At 41.2% G+C, this 17,594-nt stretch overlaps 2 protein-coding genes across 3 annotated transcripts in view; one reads left to right on the top strand and one right to left on the bottom strand.

Annotated features, from left to right (window-relative positions):
* Window positions 1–17,594, bottom strand: part of LOC147872912 (cell division cycle protein 20 homolog) — a 149,676-nt gene that overhangs the window by 21,526 nt on the left and 110,556 nt on the right. The window lies entirely within an intron of this gene.
* Window positions 796–16,455, top strand: LOC147872916 (kelch-like protein 10). 2 transcript variants are annotated; one of them, XM_087354589.1, is made up of 10 exons: window positions 796–989; window positions 5,386–5,573; window positions 6,815–7,066; window positions 8,394–8,673; window positions 10,551–10,787; window positions 11,591–11,760; window positions 12,374–12,540; window positions 13,682–13,840; window positions 14,822–15,014; window positions 15,870–16,455. In XM_087354589.1, exons 2-10 carry the CDS (start codon window positions 5,389–5,391, stop codon window positions 15,970–15,972), a joined length of 1,746 nt encoding a protein of 581 aa, XP_087210715.1. In that variant the 5' UTR covers window positions 796–989; window positions 5,386–5,388; the 3' UTR covers window positions 15,973–16,455. The 2 variants fall into 2 exon arrangements, with proteins under 2 accessions (XP_087210715.1, XP_087210716.1); XM_087354590.1 differs by lacking the exon at window positions 13,682–13,840.

Below are 17,594 nucleotides of genomic sequence, written 5' to 3'. Positions count from 1 at the left end.
GCCTGGCTATACCCCCCTGACTCTGGGTACCTCGGGTACCTCGGGGACGCCGCTCCCCGTGAGGCCCTGAGGGTTCCCGCAGTATTTACAAAGGGAAAATACGACAGGTCCTTACAAATTCATCTTCTGGGCCACAGGACAATTTTCGAATTTGTGACTTAGTGAATCAGATCCTTTTCCAGGAACAAGAACATCATTTGCCTAGTGCTTGCTGTCCGAACAAAAACACCTTTCCCGGGATTCGAACGAGGGAAACATTTCCTCTGGCCCAGGGGCGATGGGCTCAACGGCGCCCGGGCCCCTCAAAAATAGTCTCCAAAATTAATCAAGTAAAATAAACCGGACGTTATTTTTAAATAAGCGAAAATGAAATTGCGGTTTTATTTTTCACGTCTCTTCCGAATATTTTTAAAATTATTCTCTATTTTATAGGAAAAGTACTTTGTATTAATTGTTGAATGTAACCAAATTATAAGTTAGAGTAAATTATTTTTTCAACTACCAACAATGTGTAAATATCGACCGACAATGGTCAGGTTTTATGTGAACACCTGCGTCTACAACAATGATAGAAAAAGGATTCGAATTTCTAACACACGCCTGGAACAATGTTGGCTGAGCACGCCTTAAGGCTCTTTTCTCATTTATTATGCATGCTGTATAATAGCCTGAATGAACCGTATTGCACTCCACTCCTTTACCTAAGAAACTAATTGTTACGTAATCTGTTTACTCGGCATTGTTGTGTTTCATTATCGCCGTCAACAATCCGCTTTCGTCATTGCCGAAAGAGCAGAGCTGTGAGTCGCTTGTAGAAAAAGTGCGTCGTGGAGAAGATAATTTTGTGCTGTTAACAAACTTTCAGAATATCACAAGTTCTCATCTCACATAAGAATTATTAAGAAATCTGTGATACTCCATTTTAGTTTTGATTAAATTGATAAGTGTCGGTGGACATCGTGGTCTCTTACTACTGAAGAAATTTTGAGGTAAGGAATTCCTATTTATTATTATTATTCGTCACATTTAATATTTTCGTCTGCATTTGTGAACTCGTGTAAGAGAATTAAACTTTTTTAACACAATTTCAAGTAATGACTTCTATTTGTTCACGGAATCATTGATAGTAAAAGAATATTCCAGTAGGCAATTAACATTTTACAATTTTAAAAAATAAAACGTTTTTCGTAGCCCAGAATCTTAATAAAGATTTGTGGGAGCTAAGAAGTGGGGTTTGTACTCTGAATAATAATTCTAACACTTTCCATCTCCTGATACATCGATATTGTTAAAGCAATTTAGGGAACTGTGAAGAATTTTTATTTCGGATTCACAAGCCTAATTATGGACGATCTCTTACAACAGCAGATTAAATCCTGGGAATGCTTACTGTTATTGAGTGCAAAGTATTTATGGGTGCAAAACATGGTCTTTGACTTTGAGGGAGGAAGATAGACTGAGGGTATCTGACAACAGAGAGTTGAGGAAGATGTTTGGACCCAAAACGGGAGTGGGACGGATAACAGAGCAAAATGCATGACGAATTCCTCACCCGATGTTGTTAGGGTGAGTTGAGTGTTTACAAGGCCTGAAGGGAGGAGACCTCTGGGAAGACCTCGGCGTCAGTGGGAGGATAACATTAAGATGGATCTTAGGGAGATGGGACTCGATGGAGCGAACTGGCTCAGGATAGAACCCGGTGGCGGGATTTATTATTATTATTATTATTTATTATTGACTGCAAATGGGTTTATACCCGGTGGCAGTGTCCTACAATAACATACAAAACAATGAGACAGAACAGAACAATGAGATACATCAACACAATGAGACAGAACAAAACAATAAACAAAAGGACACAACAAAAACAATAAGACACAATAAACAATGAGATACATCAACACAGAGACACAACAAAACAATAAACAAAGGACACAACAAAAACCATAAGACACAACATACAATGAGATACATCAACACAATGAGACACAACAAAACAATAAACAAAGGACACAACAAAAACAATAAGACACAATAAACAATGAGATACATCAACACAGAGACAGAACAAAACAATAAAAAAGGACACAACAAAAACAATAAGACACAATAAACAATGAGATACATCAACACAGAGACAGAACAAAACAATAAACAAAAGGACACAACAAAAACAATATGACACACAAACAATGGGATACATCAACACAATGAGACACAACAAAACAATAAACAAAGGACACAACAAAAACCATAAGACACAACATACAATGAGATACATCAACACAGAGACAGAACAAAACAATAAAAAAAGGACACAACAAAAACAACACATCCAACTCAAAATCAACCAACTCATAAATTACAAAACCATCCAACCTCAAGTACTTAACTTAAAAAAAAGAACTTAATACCACCTAGACATAAGACAATAACTGTAATGTATTACAACGTCATGAACTGATGCACTCACACAACAATACAATGAGACACAACAATACAACATACCACACTCAAAATAAAACATCTGACACACAATAAAAAAACACACATCCACTAATTAATCACAATACTTAAGAGTAGAATATAAAGTCCGCTCTCAGTACATGAAAATTTTATCCCAAAGAACTACAGCCCTTCATCACTTGGAGACTAAGACACTTCACTTCACTTATCACCATTTATTCCCAACTTAATAACCCTTAGCTTGTAACTACTTTTCTGACCCTCTCTCTAAAGGTTCCTAATTTACAGGGGAAAGACTCTAGCACGCCTGGAGGTAATTGGTTCCAGCTTCTTATGGTCCTATTTACAAAGGAATATTTGCCTACATCCGTTCTTTGTTTCCTAGTCCTAATTTTCCGAGTATGATCGTCCCTGCCCAGGTAGCATGGCTTTAATAATCTATCCTCTATCATTTTCCAAGCCCGGCCCCCCGTGTATGCTTTGAAAAGGGCGCACATTCGGGCTATCAATCTACGCTGTGCCAATGTTTCCCAACCAGATTCGTTCGTGAAATTAGCAAATTTAGCCGCTCTCTTCTGCACCCGATTTAGTGCTCTTACCTGTCCTTCCCTGTAAGGGTCCCAACACACAGCTCCATATTCAAGTATCGGTCTCACTAGCGACGTATAAGCTAAACGTTTCGTATTGTTATTTCCCTTTTTTAGTATACGCATTACGAAATGGAGAGCCTTCCATGCTTTAATTAGTGTATAATTCACATGATCTGCCCAGCTCAGATCACTGCGAATAAGTATTCCTAAGTACTTAAAGCTATTTGCCTCTGGAATTAATTGATCCCCAAAAAAGTAACTCAGCTTATCCTTCACCCTAGCTCTATTGAAGCTGACTGCTTTACTTTTACCTGGATTTATCTTCATTTCATTTTCTACCGCCCATTCCCATAATCTATTCATATCTGTCTGTAGCTTATCAATGTCACTACTATCCATTATTTTCCTGTATACTATACAATCATCGGCGAAAAGCCGTATATTTGAATCAATGTTTTTCCAAATATCATTAACATAAGCTAGGAATAGCAAGGGACCTAATACGCTCCCTTGCGGCACTCCTGACGTTACCCTGACTTCATGAGATAGCTGTCCTTCCACTCTTACTCTTTGCGAACGTCCTAAGAGAAATTCCTTTACCCATAACACTACCCTCAAGTCCACACCGGTTGCAGCAATTTTTGTAATCAGCCTATCGTGTGGGACTAAATCGAATGCCTTTGAGAAATCTATTATAACCGCATCAGTCCTGATTCCCTCGTCCAATGAATCAGCAACATCTTGACAAACCGTGACTACTTGACTTTCGCATGAGTACCCTGGTCTAAACCCATGTTGACCCTCATATAACCACTCACTCCTTTCCCAGACTTGCCTTAGATACCCTGCTATAACGTGCTCCATTTGCTTGCAAACCACCGAGGTTAAACTGACCGGTCTATAGTTCCCAACTACCGATCGATCTCCCCCTTTATAAATAAACATGTGAACATGGTGATGAACCTTCTGGTCCAGTAAAGGAAGTGGGCTATTCGTTGAAGAGCCGAGTACCAATCGACTTTTTATAGAATATCTTGCACATTGCAGTGTTTGAGTAGCGTGATCTAGGCCTGATCTGCGCATGCGTTAGAACAATTTAGAGCTTTTGTGACTGTTTCCAACTCTAAATCTCGCGTTCATTTTATAAATTTAAGTGACGTATTGTGCTTGTGATTTATATAAATGTGTAACTTACGCAGGAAAGTCCTTGATCATGTAAGCTCTTAAGCACGTTTAGTTCTACAGAGAGAAGAACTCGAAAATTTTATGCTTATGAAAAGGCGTAACCTTCTTTTTGCAAAATTTATTTCTTAACTGTCTGGATCTGCATCAAAAGTCACGCAATTTCTATGGCATATTTTTGTCGTAATTTTTTTTAAAATCGGTTCACCAGAGTAGAGGCATCTAAGACTTTATGGATCGCATTGACATTTTATACCTAATGACTACGTATAAGAAGAATTAACTTTATGCGAGTAATGACAAACACGCGGCATGACTTAATATTGCCTAAATCAGTCACGTCTTCAGGGTGATGAAGGCAAGAAGAGTGAGATGGGCTGGGCATGTGGAATGCATGGATGGGGGCGAGAGGTGTGCACCGGGTATTGAGGGGAAGAGACCTCTGGGGAGACCTAGACGTAGATGGGAGGATAATCTCAGGCGGTATCTATGGGAGATAGGAGTTGAAGGAGACTGGATTTTCTTGGCCCAGGACAGGGTCCGGTGGAGGGCTTTGGTTAGTTCGGTGATGAACCTTCGGGTTCCGTAAGCCGTCTAGTTAGTTAGTTAGTTGGTTATATGTCACATTTAGAGCTTTGTCATTTTATATTGAATCTCAACAGGCGTTCCTGTAACAAAGAAACAAACTGAGTCCATGGAGCGGAAGCAAGGCTTGATAATCTAACAGAAGAGTAGATAATCAAATGTCTCGCCTTTTATGAAACATAAAGTTTCATGTCCGTGTTTACAAGACCCCGCCTCTAAGCCACACCTTCATTCCCCACCTCTCTAAGATCCATTTTAATATTATCCCAGCAACACTTAGGTCTCTCAAGTGACCTTTTCTTTTCAGGTCTTCCGATTAAAAATTGCACATCTTGTCCCTGCCATGTGTACTACATGCCCATCCCATCTAATCACCCATTATCTGAGAGCCCACAATTTATTAATTAGTGAAGAGATCTGTAAAGCTCCATATTACGCAATTTTCACCATTCCGTTGTCAGTAAATCTCTCGCAGGACCAGATATTCTTCTCAGTACCGTGTTCCTTCTCAGTCACTCTCAGTATGAAGAAAAACGTGTAACAGCGATTGACTGTTTTTCAGGAAATGGAGTCAAACCAAAGTCGCAGGTGTTTTCATGTCGGCGGCAGGTGCAAATGCACCGAAACATTGGTCCCTCTGAACGAGCTGAGAGAGGAGAACCTCTTTTGTGACGCGGTTTTGAGGTTGGAGGACGGCGGCGTCTTTCGAGTCCACCGATTGATTCTGTCGATGGGCAGCGAATATTTCAGGTTTGTTTATGAACTGACGTGGTTGATTAACACGTGAAATAAGGACACAAGAGACGTCGATTCGTATGTGAAATGTTTTATCCCCTTTGATGCGGAAACCTGTATTTTTATACGGCTGATTGTCTTTTGTTATTTGTTCGTTGTCATGAAATCTCACGGCGCCGTAGAAACTGAGTGGCATTTCAGACGTACTTACTGACTTCTTTCCTTGATGATGGAGGCAGTAAGCACCTCTGAAACGTCCGATAATTTCTACGAGACAACACGAAGCAACATCGCTGAAGACGTACGTGGTTTTATTTTTATTAATTTTTAAGTGTGGTTGTACCAAAGTGACAGCCAATAGATCTGAAAGGAGAAATAGAATCCATTTCCGAAACGTCTTGGTTTTAATACAAAAAGACGACCGACAAAGTCCAGAAGAAAGTTGGTAATGCCCGGAACATTGAGAGCTGCTGTGAGTTGCTCTGTCTGAAATATAACAAACTGTAACAAATACCATCGCGAGAATTGTTTCATTATTACGAGAGAATCGTACGAGAATTTGTTCATACGTTAATCTGCTTGAGTTTTAAATAAAGACGCGGTGAGTTCTTGAAATGAGAAATGAATTCTAACCGTGAACCATTGCTTCTGTCTTCCAAGACACGTGTCTCACGTCTTGTTGCGAGCTGTGCCCCTCTTTCAGTTTGCGACAATAAAAGCTTTCAGTTTGTCCTGCACTGCGAAACCCTTAATTTGTAATAGGAAATTGTTCAATTCTTAAAACCGCGTAGAAACATCGGCTTTTCTTTTAAGTTGTTTATTGTCGGGAAAATGTTTTGACAGAGCAAATAGATTTCATATTACGAACCGATCAATCAGTGGAATGTACAGCCTGCGATGTGTGTTGAAATATTGTTTGGCTTTAAAATATCTGTATTACTTGTTATAACCTAAGATATCTCTTGAAAGAGTCAAGGGTATGTAAGAAACGAGGGTGACCATTCAATAGTTCAAATGCTCGCTGATTGCTTTCCGATTTTTAAGTTATATTCTGTTAAGCCTACGCAAGCTCTTCACCCACTCGCAGTTAATCTGGTCCAATTCGTACTCATTCTGAGAGTTTTTGAAGTCTTCAGGTAACAAAAATCCATCCACCACATTGACAAAAGGATACTTTTATTTGGCTACGTGAATCATAAAAACTTAAAGTTGACTTGTAATTTTCTACTCGCCGTTTTTTCAAATCGACGTTTCAGGAACCTTTTCACGACATCACTGAACACCAGTGAGGAAGCTGACATTCTCCTCCACGGAGTCAGCTCGGAGGAGATGACCCAGATACTGGATTATGTTTATTTTCGCGAGGTGAACATCCGCTCGGACAACGCGCGTCAACTGATCGTGACGGCCGAATACTTGAGGGTACCAGGAGTTATCGAACTCTGCTGCGACTTCCTCATGGACGAGATAGACGCCGACAACTGTATCGGCGTCATGCAGTTAGCAAGGTAATTGATGTTTATTTATCTTCGCCGCTGGAGAAAATCAGCTTTACTCAAGACAGCAGCCGAGTGCCGGGTCGGAGATTAAGGCCTCTGACTGAGGACTGGGCGAATTATAAAGCGTTGTAGGTCAGGGTTGTTTGGCGGGTTATCATTAACGTCCCTGAAATTTAAATGTTCTGATTTAACTGCGTCATTATGACCAGCCGATGACTAATTTCTCCATGTAGAAAGTTAATCACGCTCTATTGCAGGGTCATACTTAAATCTGTCTTCCTCTCGAAATCCTTTTCTGTTTCATTCTCTGCGGCATTCCTTGCTTCTTACATAATCCTCCCAATATCAAAGTCAACATTCAGCCCGACATCTTTCTGCATACAGCAAACCCTCTGTTAACCGAGCCTCGATTATCCGATTCCCGCATTAAGAGACCGAATTTCAACCAGATCGGTTGCGATTGGATTCCACCGGCGAGAGTGTTTAAATCGATGTCCACGCGGCACAGTTCATTGATCTAACCTCATACCCAGATTTTGATGAGTATTATGAACACTTCAAGACATTTAGAGAATTGGTTATCATCGGGCAAAGACAAAGACCAACACGCTGGTTCCCGTAGAAGCTGAATCCTTACTCCTTCTTGTTCAGGACAACACAGCAAGCAAATCAACTGACATCGGCAGAATCACACCAGAAGCTCCAGTTCATGCGATGGACAGAATAACTCATAAATTCACTTTTTTAGTACAGGGATTCCCTCGAACAGCGCTCACGAGTGACTTTTGCCGTCGGCTTGTGCGTGCGAAAAGCCCGCTTCATTCGAGGAAACTCGGTATTGAATCCCTACTTATTTGTTCAATTCCATGACCACGTTCCCCTTTCCCTCGGTCGTCCGACGTAAGTCTTATCCGACCCGTGGTTCCCCCCATTTAGTCCGGTTACACGAGGTTTCTCTGGATTAACACTCACAGTTAACACAACGTCGTTTAGCCAAGGTTAATTCCAAAGTTAAAAATCCTACACTTCCCATCTCACTGCTTTCTTCACTTGCGTACGCCATGCCCTATAACCTTATCACGAGGGCGAGCGGGCATTGCCTGGGAACCTTCGGGTCCAAAAACATTATATTTTGCCCCGGTTAAACGGAGCGTCCTTCATCGTTGCCTCTCCACGTGTCTGCTGTCAGTCGGGCTTCAAAGAGCTAAGGTCAAAACTTAAGGCGAAATACTGTGGTGTGTAAATGCTTGAGAACACAGTCCTTGCTGTAGTGTTTAATTGTGTCAGATTTCGAACGAGATCGATTATGAGTCGACTCTCACTCTCGCTGTGACAGGTGTCACTCCATCGCCGACCTTGAGACTCGTGCTCGTCGCCTCGTTCTGCGCCACTTCGTGGAAGTATCTCAGCAGAGCGAAGAACTGCTGGAACTGCCTGTAGAGGAGCTGCGAGCGGTAATCGGGTCCGAGGAACTGAACGTGAAGGACGAGAAAGTTGTGTGGGAGTGCATTCTCCGTTGGATCAACCACGACCCGGACAACAGGAAAGGTCACATCGCGGGCCTTTTGAAGGGCGTCAGACTTGGACGACTTGACGCAAAATTTTTCAAGGAGACGGTCAGTACGCCCCTGAAATCGTGGATGTTTAATGGAAGTAAAACCCGCATTTCAAATTCCGTATTCACACGTTCGTAACCCATTAATGCAAATCGTGAGCCTTTCTCATCGTCACGTGTAAGCCCGTCTGTCTGTCTGTCTTACCCTCATTTCCAGCTCGAGAACGTCTAAACGGATAACCATTAGATTTAATACTGAAGATCTTTAATAGAATCTGTCGACACATTCAGATTCTGGTTAAAATCTTTCAATAACAACGTAAAAACTACACAATGATTTGAAAGCCTTATTCCGCGCAAAATTTGCTTGCAGTAGAAATCCCGAGATTGCCTTAATTTCCATGGTTACAATAACTTCCTGTGGAATGCCTTTGGTAACACGCTCTCATGTGTGTGTGTACAATATAAATATTTGATTCGTAATTTTATTCAGATATGTGGTTGGAGTTAATAATCATCTTTTATTCATCGTCTGTGCTACAATCTTTGATTGCAGTCTCAGGGTTTATTAAGATCCATTACGTGTTTCAGTTCAACTACAGCATTCCACCGTTAACTCCATTCAAACGCCCACTCAGCTTGAATAGGAAAATCCTCCAACAGATAAGTCACTTCTTCTGGCGAAGGGTTCTACTTAACCAAGGATCCTACTGTCATAAGAAGCGTGTCTTAGCTGCTATAACAATTCCACGCATCTCCGACGATATATATAGTCAACCAGAGATCACTTAGCATGATAATCTTTAGCTGATTGACCACATAGGGACAACAGATATCCGAAAAATGTAGCAAGATAGCTTCGTTCTACATCCAAGAGTAAATTTCCCGAGGGGCTTCAAATTCGTAGACAGCTTTAACATTCAAATATTTTAACCGTCATATCACGAAGCAGCCATATAATTTATGATCCTAGAGCAGAGCGCTCTTTTCGGAGCTCCTCGGGTGGTTGGTTGCGATTTAAAATCTTGAGTAAGAAACTAAACCAAGTCTTACTTACTCAAGTCATTTGTTTACTCGGCATTGTTGTGTTGGAACAACAATGCCGAGTAAACAAATATAATGTAACATTGTTTGATGGCGTCATTTTTTGATAGACGACAAATCACGAATGTTTATAGTAGATCTTTCTTCCATTTCACCATACGCTTTAACCAGAGATGAAAAAGTTTTTATTCAAGGTCAAATGCCCTGTGATTTCAGCCACTCACCTCTTACTAATACGTGTGAAAAATCCGCAAAGATTCATGACAACGTTATCTGCTTCAAATGTCTTTACAATTTAGCATTGGTGTCTACTAATTTCCAATACTAAAAGAGAACCACCTGATGATGACCAATTAAGGTCGAAACATGAAATGGCTCTTAATAGACATCGAACCCAAGATCACACGCTGTTGTGTTGACGGGCCTTCAACACAAACATCAACATGCAGAAGGTTGCCTCATATGAAACTCGAAGCAACTAATTGTCATAATTTTCTTTCGATGCTACGTAATTTTGACGATTAATTAAAGTTATCGAATCAAAGAGAATGTGGTGATCACAGCATCTCGCACGGGAGAGACAAGAAATAAATTACAATTTTTGAATGTAACTCAAAGCACAACCCTTACTGAAGTATTTAACTTTCAGTTGAAACACATTTCAATATTTTTCTCTAAGAAAGATCGATTTAACCTTGATTTCGTTTCTCTCCACATCCTGTGCATTTGTTAAGAGCGTCGTTACATAAACCAAAATCATATCTTCCTGTGTATACCATAATTTATTTCGGCGAGTTCCCAATCAAATTATGTGTGAATTTCTTTTCTCCTCTGCAATGGAACATGGCATCCCTTCCTAAGAGTTCATAAGGTCCACATTGAACTGTTCAACAGGTGTCAAAGCACCCTTACGTGACGGAAAATGTTGCGTGCAGACCCGTTGTCTCGGAGACGCTCAAATTCCTGGACGACGTGAAAAGTTTGTCGAAGGAAGACAAGGACCTGGTGACACCAAGGATTGCCCGCCCGCGAATCCCACAGGACATTCTGTTTGCTATTGGTGGGCGTGGCGACGGAACAATGACAGATGTGATCGAAGCCTACGACGCACGAGCAGACCGGTGGACTGTGGTGAGTTGTACGCATTTCTACTCTTACCGTGCCTTAGTTAAATGACGCCTCTGGGAAAAGCTACTTTTCCTTATTTTACTAAGTAATTGTTTATTTAATCTTAATCACGAGGATCTCTTAGCCTCTTTATTTCGTGTTCGTTAATTTCCATTGCACTGAACCCTTTTTTAATAAAAGCTCCAAAGACATGAATTAAAAAGAATAAATAAATAAATTACTCACGTGCTGAGTCTCGTGTAAAATGTGAGTTCTAATAGGAATCGACGAAGGATGTGAAGTTTTCCTTAAGTACCGTTTACAATAAGCGTCCTACTTCAACTGTCATGGCGACCTGTCTGCTGATTTTAGACATCGTTGATCGTCAGTGGATTTCAACGTAAGAAATGAAGCACTGAGCAGTGTCGATGTCGGCCATCTGTGTGGTCACGCCTCGTGAATTAGAAGGTTCTGGGGTGGGGTGGGGGACATACTGCCTCCAGCTGTGCGTCGATAAAACCCAAAACACCAACATCTGTCTTTGCCACCGTACGGACCTGAAATGTTGATCAGAAATTAATTCTACGTTTGTCTGTCGAACTTGACGAGAGCTTCTGTTCGAGTCTTCCTGTTTCCACCTTCGCTCAAAGTTAATTTCTCAAGGTCTTTGTCGAGTGCCTCCCTCCACGGTGTAGCAATTTCGGTCCACTCTTGGGGGTTGCACCCCTGCTCCGGTGGGTGGTCGCTTGGACTCTAATGTAAGGACTTCACATCAGTAGACCGAATGACCCAAAGAAACATAAAGCCATAACCTGTCGTTCCTGCAGGTGGAGGCGGTCGACTCGATCGGACCGCGATTCGCCCATGGCACGGCAGTGGTCGGTTTCGACGTTTACGTCATCGGTGGTTGCAACGGCGAGGAAGTCTTAAGCTCATGTTTCTGCTTCAACGCTGTTACGAAGACATGCCGCGAGGTGGCGCCTATGCATGAATGCAGGTAAGACGCAGCTTGGTAACTAAGGAACTCCTTGGAACAGAGTCCTTCTTTATAAGCCACGGTGGTCTAGCGGTTAGAACGCCGGCCTTGTAATCCTGGGGTCTCGGGTTCGATTCCCGGCGGTGCCCGAATTTATAACTTGTGTTGGGCAAGGCCGTGGTCTAGGCAACACGGAGTTTTCCTCCGTGGCATCCCAACAATTACTCCATTCACACACAGAAGAAGGCAATGGCAAACCACTTCTGGATCATCTGCCAAGAACGTATATGAACAGGTCCCAGTCCGAGAAGAGAAAAGGATGGAAGGATCCTGTTCATATGGACCTGTCGTCAGACAGAACACTAAATAAATAATATAGTCGCTGTCTTAGTCAAGATATAAATCTGGGCAGGGGATGTACAATTGAACCACTCACATAGAGGAGCATCGAGCAAAGTGTGAATAGGTCGGAGGACTTTTGCGACAAAGTTGGTTTTAAGAATACGATTTTCTTGTTAATTCACTTGAATGATGATTTAACAATGACGAGCGAACAATTGCGTTCAGCGAGAGGAAATGCATCTGAATCAGAAATAAATGAGCATAGCAGAGCGTGTACTTTTTATCGTTTCAGATGCAGTTTAATGGTGGCTGTTCTGCGAGGTGCAGTGTACGCCATGGGCAGTGACACTTGTCCGAGTCACAGAACGGCTGAAAGATACGACCGCAAGGCGAACCAGTGGTCTTTGATCGCTCCCATGAACACTACGCGACGCGGTGCAAGTGCGGCTGTACTGAATGGTACGTAAATCCTGTGAAACAGAAATTTGTGAATTAGTGCCTGTCTGTCTGTCCGCGTGTAAAAACGCAAGAACGGTTGAAGGAATCGCAGGATCTGAGGTTCTCACGGCGGGGATTACGAATATGGCTGTCGTTTGGCTGCCGCCGACGTTTCAGACGAACTTTATGCCTTCATCATCAAGGCGTTCCTCCTCGCTCTTGATCTTAGCCTCCGTCATTCCATCGTCCCATTTTCTTTTATTATCCCTTTCTTTTATCCGTGCCACGGACTTCGTTATTTCACAGAGTGTAATGGCTTGAAGTTCTGAGTGCGTGATGGTGTCTTCTGCCTTTGTAGTGTACACTAGGGGTTAATGCAAACAACCATCAAACTTTTATTTAATTTTATTTATTTAGTGTTCTGTCTGACGACAGGTCCATATGAACAGGATCCTTCCATCCTTTTCTCTTCTCGGACTGGGACCTGTTCATATACGTTCTTGGCAGATGATCCAGAAGTGGTTTGCCATTGCCTTCTTCTGTGTGTGAATGGAGTAATTGTTGGGATGCCACGGAGGAAAACTCCGTGTTGCCTAGACCACGGCCTTGCCCAACACAAGTTATAAATTTGAGCACCACCGGGAATTGAACCCGGGACCCCAGGCTTACAAGGCTAGTGTTCTGACCGCTAGACCACCGTGGTTGTCAAACTATCAAACTGGCTCTCAAATAATACACATGTCATATTTTTTTGAAACATTTAATAATCGTATGTTATGAACAAATTATATTATAAATGTAGAGCACCTTTTAGCAGCTCTTTCCGTACATCTCTGGCACTAAATTTAATAAAATTCGTTTCACAGAAAATGTAACTTACCATCATTTGCATTATGCATTAATTTAAGCACTTTGTGCTGTTTATATTAAATTTTATCAGTTAAAATCATTTCCTTTGACACGCTGACTGTCTGCATTCGAAACAAAGAAACAGATGAACAGAGACGGCCGTGTCTGTGCAGTTTCTGTGACTAGAAGGGGGGCTTAATAGATTTACAAATTTAAGTACGGACTGTCAATGTCTGTGCTCTGCATGGACCAGTTTAATTCGTCTCCCTAAAACAAATATGTGTACATTTCGTGTCATAATTTGTTTTTACAGACAAAATATACGTTGCTGGTGGATATGATTGTCGATATTGTCTAAACTTGGTGGAAGTTTATGACCCGGACACCGACCAGTGGACTTTCGTTGCACCGATGCTTTCTGGACGTAGGCATTTTTCTTGCGTCGCGTTCCACGGCTGTCTGTACGCCCTGGGTGAGAACTCTGGACATTCCGAGTGATGCTCCTCTATCCTTTTTACCGAACTTGCTATTGTGAAATGTTTTCTCTTTTTCTTTGAGTTACTGAGATTTTATGAACAGCATTTCACTCCCGTCATCACAGAGTTAGTTTGTCAGTAATTTTACCCCGATTCGTGGTTTCGATTACATTCTCCACAAAGAACACTTAACTAACTAACTAACAAATCTCTTGTGGTATCCAGAGTAACGTATGCCCTATTCTTTACACAGTCGCAGTTTTAAAGGTAAATATTTTGTTCTTGTAGCAGGGAAATTTCAGTTTGCCGCGCTGTTATCCCCAAAAAGCCGATGGTTTAAAGCAGTCCCTTCACAATCTTTGCTTTTCGTCACTTGTCTGTGTAACGCCGTTTTGAACAGTGCATCTTGTGTTGTTTTTGAAGGATATTTTCAAACGCAGTTTCATGAAGCAAACAACAGAAGTCAGGCGCAATTTCCTGATGCTACAAGTACGAAAATAATGTTGTAGCTACTTCATCCTTAATTTCGTTCCTCGTACTAATATTAACACTTCAAGAGGGAATCAGTTTTCTTCATTCATTCGTTCCGTTTACGGAATTACACATTTTAAGAGCGTAACGTCCGTTGGGAAAGACGGACGGAGTTTGAAGCAGTGAAGTTACGAGAAATACAAACAACTAGAAAGGTATAATTGGTAATCTTGAAGGTATAAGATACCACTTTTGATACATAGCCTAAAAGGAAGGATAATATTAAAATGTTTTAAGGATCTAAAGTATGTGAAATGAGGTAAACTACGGACTTTTGTGATTAAGGTAATGAATCTTGTGGCTCCATCAAGTTCAAATATTTCGTGGCCATTTGACAGAGTAATAAATATCAAGAAGGGTTCCGCTGAATGGGGTTAGGATAAGTTCCCTTTGACAGCTTTTTTATATACTGTGACCTGTTACTGAATGTGTGTGTGTGTGTGCAGGAGGACAAAACAAGACATCAAAAAAGCTCAGTACCGAAAAGTACGACCCTGCAGAAGATACGTGGACCGAGATCCCTGACATGAACTTCTATGCATATGACTTAAACGCAGAAGTGATCGACGACACGATCTTCATCATCAGTAGATATTTTGACAAGTGTGTCGCATGTTTCGATGACAAGGATAATCAATGGTTTGTTTCTTTGTTTGATTGTTCAGGGCTGTATAATCACAAACTGTTACTTTCGAAAAGCTCTAGGAAGCGAACCATTTCCGGTCGACATAACCGCGATCTTGTGGATTCAGCGCCGAGTAGTGACGTAGAAACTGACCGACGTTTCAGAGGTTCTTTGTGCTGATCAGGGCCTTGAATACAACGCGCGAAAAATGGGTTAGATAAAGCGGGTAGAATGAAAGCAGGCAGGGCGATGTTGCGGTCAAGCTGATTTATTAAAGCAGAGGGCGAATGAATAGGAAATGGTAATCAGACGTAAGCTGTGACTGCATTAATAAGAAGCTCGTAGAGTAAGTTTCTTTGATTAGTGGTGCATTGAATTGCGATTGGGGGAATTTTATTTAAGGTTGTCTGGAAACAAAATACAAGCAACGACATTTCGGTGGAAGCCCGTGCCCTTAGCTTCAAGCAGTTTTCCATTCTACCCAAAGACAGAGCCAGCCCACCAGACATGGATATTTTTAGGTCAAAACATTTTACGACTCACAAAGATAATTCTTTTATTCTTATTCTACACCGAAATCTCTGATATTTTAGAACTTCAGAAGAAAAAGTATATGTATTTTTTACGGAAATGAATAATTTCTCTAAGTAAATGCACTGACATTAAAATTTACATTTCTATTAAATTTATATTAAATAAATTATTTATGGTAGAAGACGCATTCCTTCGTGAGTTACATCACCTCAAGTTGAGTTACATATTTTCTGTAACTGTGTCAGTGAAATGTGATAAAAATTGTATTGAGTGTAGATAATATTGATGGATGATGACAGAGTTTTTGTTTTCACTTTTAATATTTCAAATTGCAGGCACCAGGCGGCAGACTTTAATGTTTGTAGACACGGGATTTCGACTTGTGTCATCAGGAACCTACCGAACGCAAGAGATTACGCCTACAAACACAGAGACTAATTAAGCAATTAAGTTGCCAGTACAGATGCAACTTTCGCACAGGTTAGGTTAGGTTAAAGTTAAACCTAACCTAACTCGCGGTCATCGCACACATCAGTTCCCTACGAGGGCGTTGGTAGTGCTGGCTGCATCACATCCCCTGCTGCTGGAACTCAACCTTCGGCAATTCAGAACGGCCAATCTGATTTCACCGAGTTTAGAAAGAAGCTTTTGGTTTCATGAAAATAACTAGGCCTACTGAAGTCGGTGGAACTGACGGTCCGCAGGCCACCTCCGACCAGAGACCACTTGTAATCAGACCCGCGAAATTATTTGTTTTGCATTCTTGTATCGTCTGCAGCTTTATGTACACTTAACATGCAACTGACTTTAAAATATAATTTTTCCAGGGTATACAAACAGTTAGAGGAACAAATTTAAAACAGCCTGCAACTCTGTAGTAATATGCGCACATTTTAATAAAATTTATTTTTGAATTTGTCATTTCTGAATAAGTGATGTTAACGGTAACAAGAACTGGTTACTATCTTTCCGAAATAGTACGAGAAGAGGATTTTTGGCCCTCCGGCCCAACGAGAAGGGGAAACTGGACTACCCTGGCCTGCTAGCTTAATTTTTCCCTGTAAAATGATAAAACTACCCTTGTTCCAAAAAACTACGACATAAAGAAGAATGGTGGAGCGGAGGTATGCACTCATGCGTTCTTAATGCTGTTAACAGTTGGAGGTCAGCTTCAAGTCTCAGCCGTTTTATTCCAGTGAAAGGGCCTCTGTGGCCCTTTCTAGGGCCAGTATAGAAACAGTGGAGAAAGAAATATATTTGTACTTGTCGGGTAAAGAACTCGGTTCTTACAGCCCAAGGTTTAGTCTTTATACTGACGTAGCCATCGCTTATACGAGAATTTCCACTCTTGTAACAAATCACTTACATACTAAGAGACCACGTCGTCTCTTCACTTAATCTCACGAATTAAGCAGCATTTAAGATTTCTACTCCGCCGTTGTGTTTCATAAATCATTATTGCAGATTAAAAAAGTTGTCAGTGGAATCACGGTTCCGGAGAATTTGACGTAAATTCGTCTATACGGAAAGGAGGTTTATATATTGGCTTTATTCTAAATATTTCCTTTATACATGCTTTACAATTGAGATAAATTTGATTAAGACTTTGCTTATTTAACTTGAATTAGTTACACTTAAGATGGGTCTGTGGTAGCTGAATGTAATGTAAAGTAATGAAATGTAATGTAAGGTAAGGTATTATTATTATTTAGTGTTCTGTCTGACGACAGGTCCATATGAACAGGATCCTTCCATCCTTTTCTCTTCTCGGACTGGGACCTGTTCATATACGTTCTTGGCAGATGATCCAGAAGTGGTTTGCCATTGCCTTACTGTTTGCGCGTTGCTCCTCTTGCCATGGTCCCTGGTTCGAAGTCTCTCGCTGGCACAACACAACACAACCACAAATACTCAGAGGGCCGCTTCACTCACACACAGACTTTACACTCTTTCGAAACTCTGAGCCAATCTTTACTGAACACTTAACACTTCGAAATCCCTGACGAGCAAATATTAACATATATTTCCTGGTTTATCGAAAATCATACCGCAATGACCAG

Source organism: Zootermopsis nevadensis, unplaced genomic scaffold, assembly GCF_977971745.1.
Source record: "Zootermopsis nevadensis isolate Lab colony 2312 unplaced genomic scaffold, Znev_1.0 Znev_ptg000023l, whole genome shotgun sequence".
In the NCBI taxonomy this organism is placed as follows: Eukaryota; Metazoa; Arthropoda; class Insecta; order Blattodea; family Termopsidae; genus Zootermopsis; species Zootermopsis nevadensis.
This window is presented reverse-complemented; position numbering and strand designations above follow the sequence as displayed.

Coding starts and splice junctions, on each gene's coding strand:
- LOC147872916 (XM_087354589.1), top strand. CDS start 5,389: ATGGAGTCAAACCAAAGTCGCAGGTGTTTTCATGTCGGCGGCAGGTGC. Junction 5,574..6,814: donor ATGGGCAGCGAATATTTCAG/GTTTGTTTATGA, acceptor TCGACGTTTCAG/GAACCTTTTCACGACATCAC. Junction 15,015..15,869: donor GATGACAAGGATAATCAATG/GTTTGTTTCTTT, acceptor TTCAAATTGCAG/GCACCAGGCGGCAGACTTTA.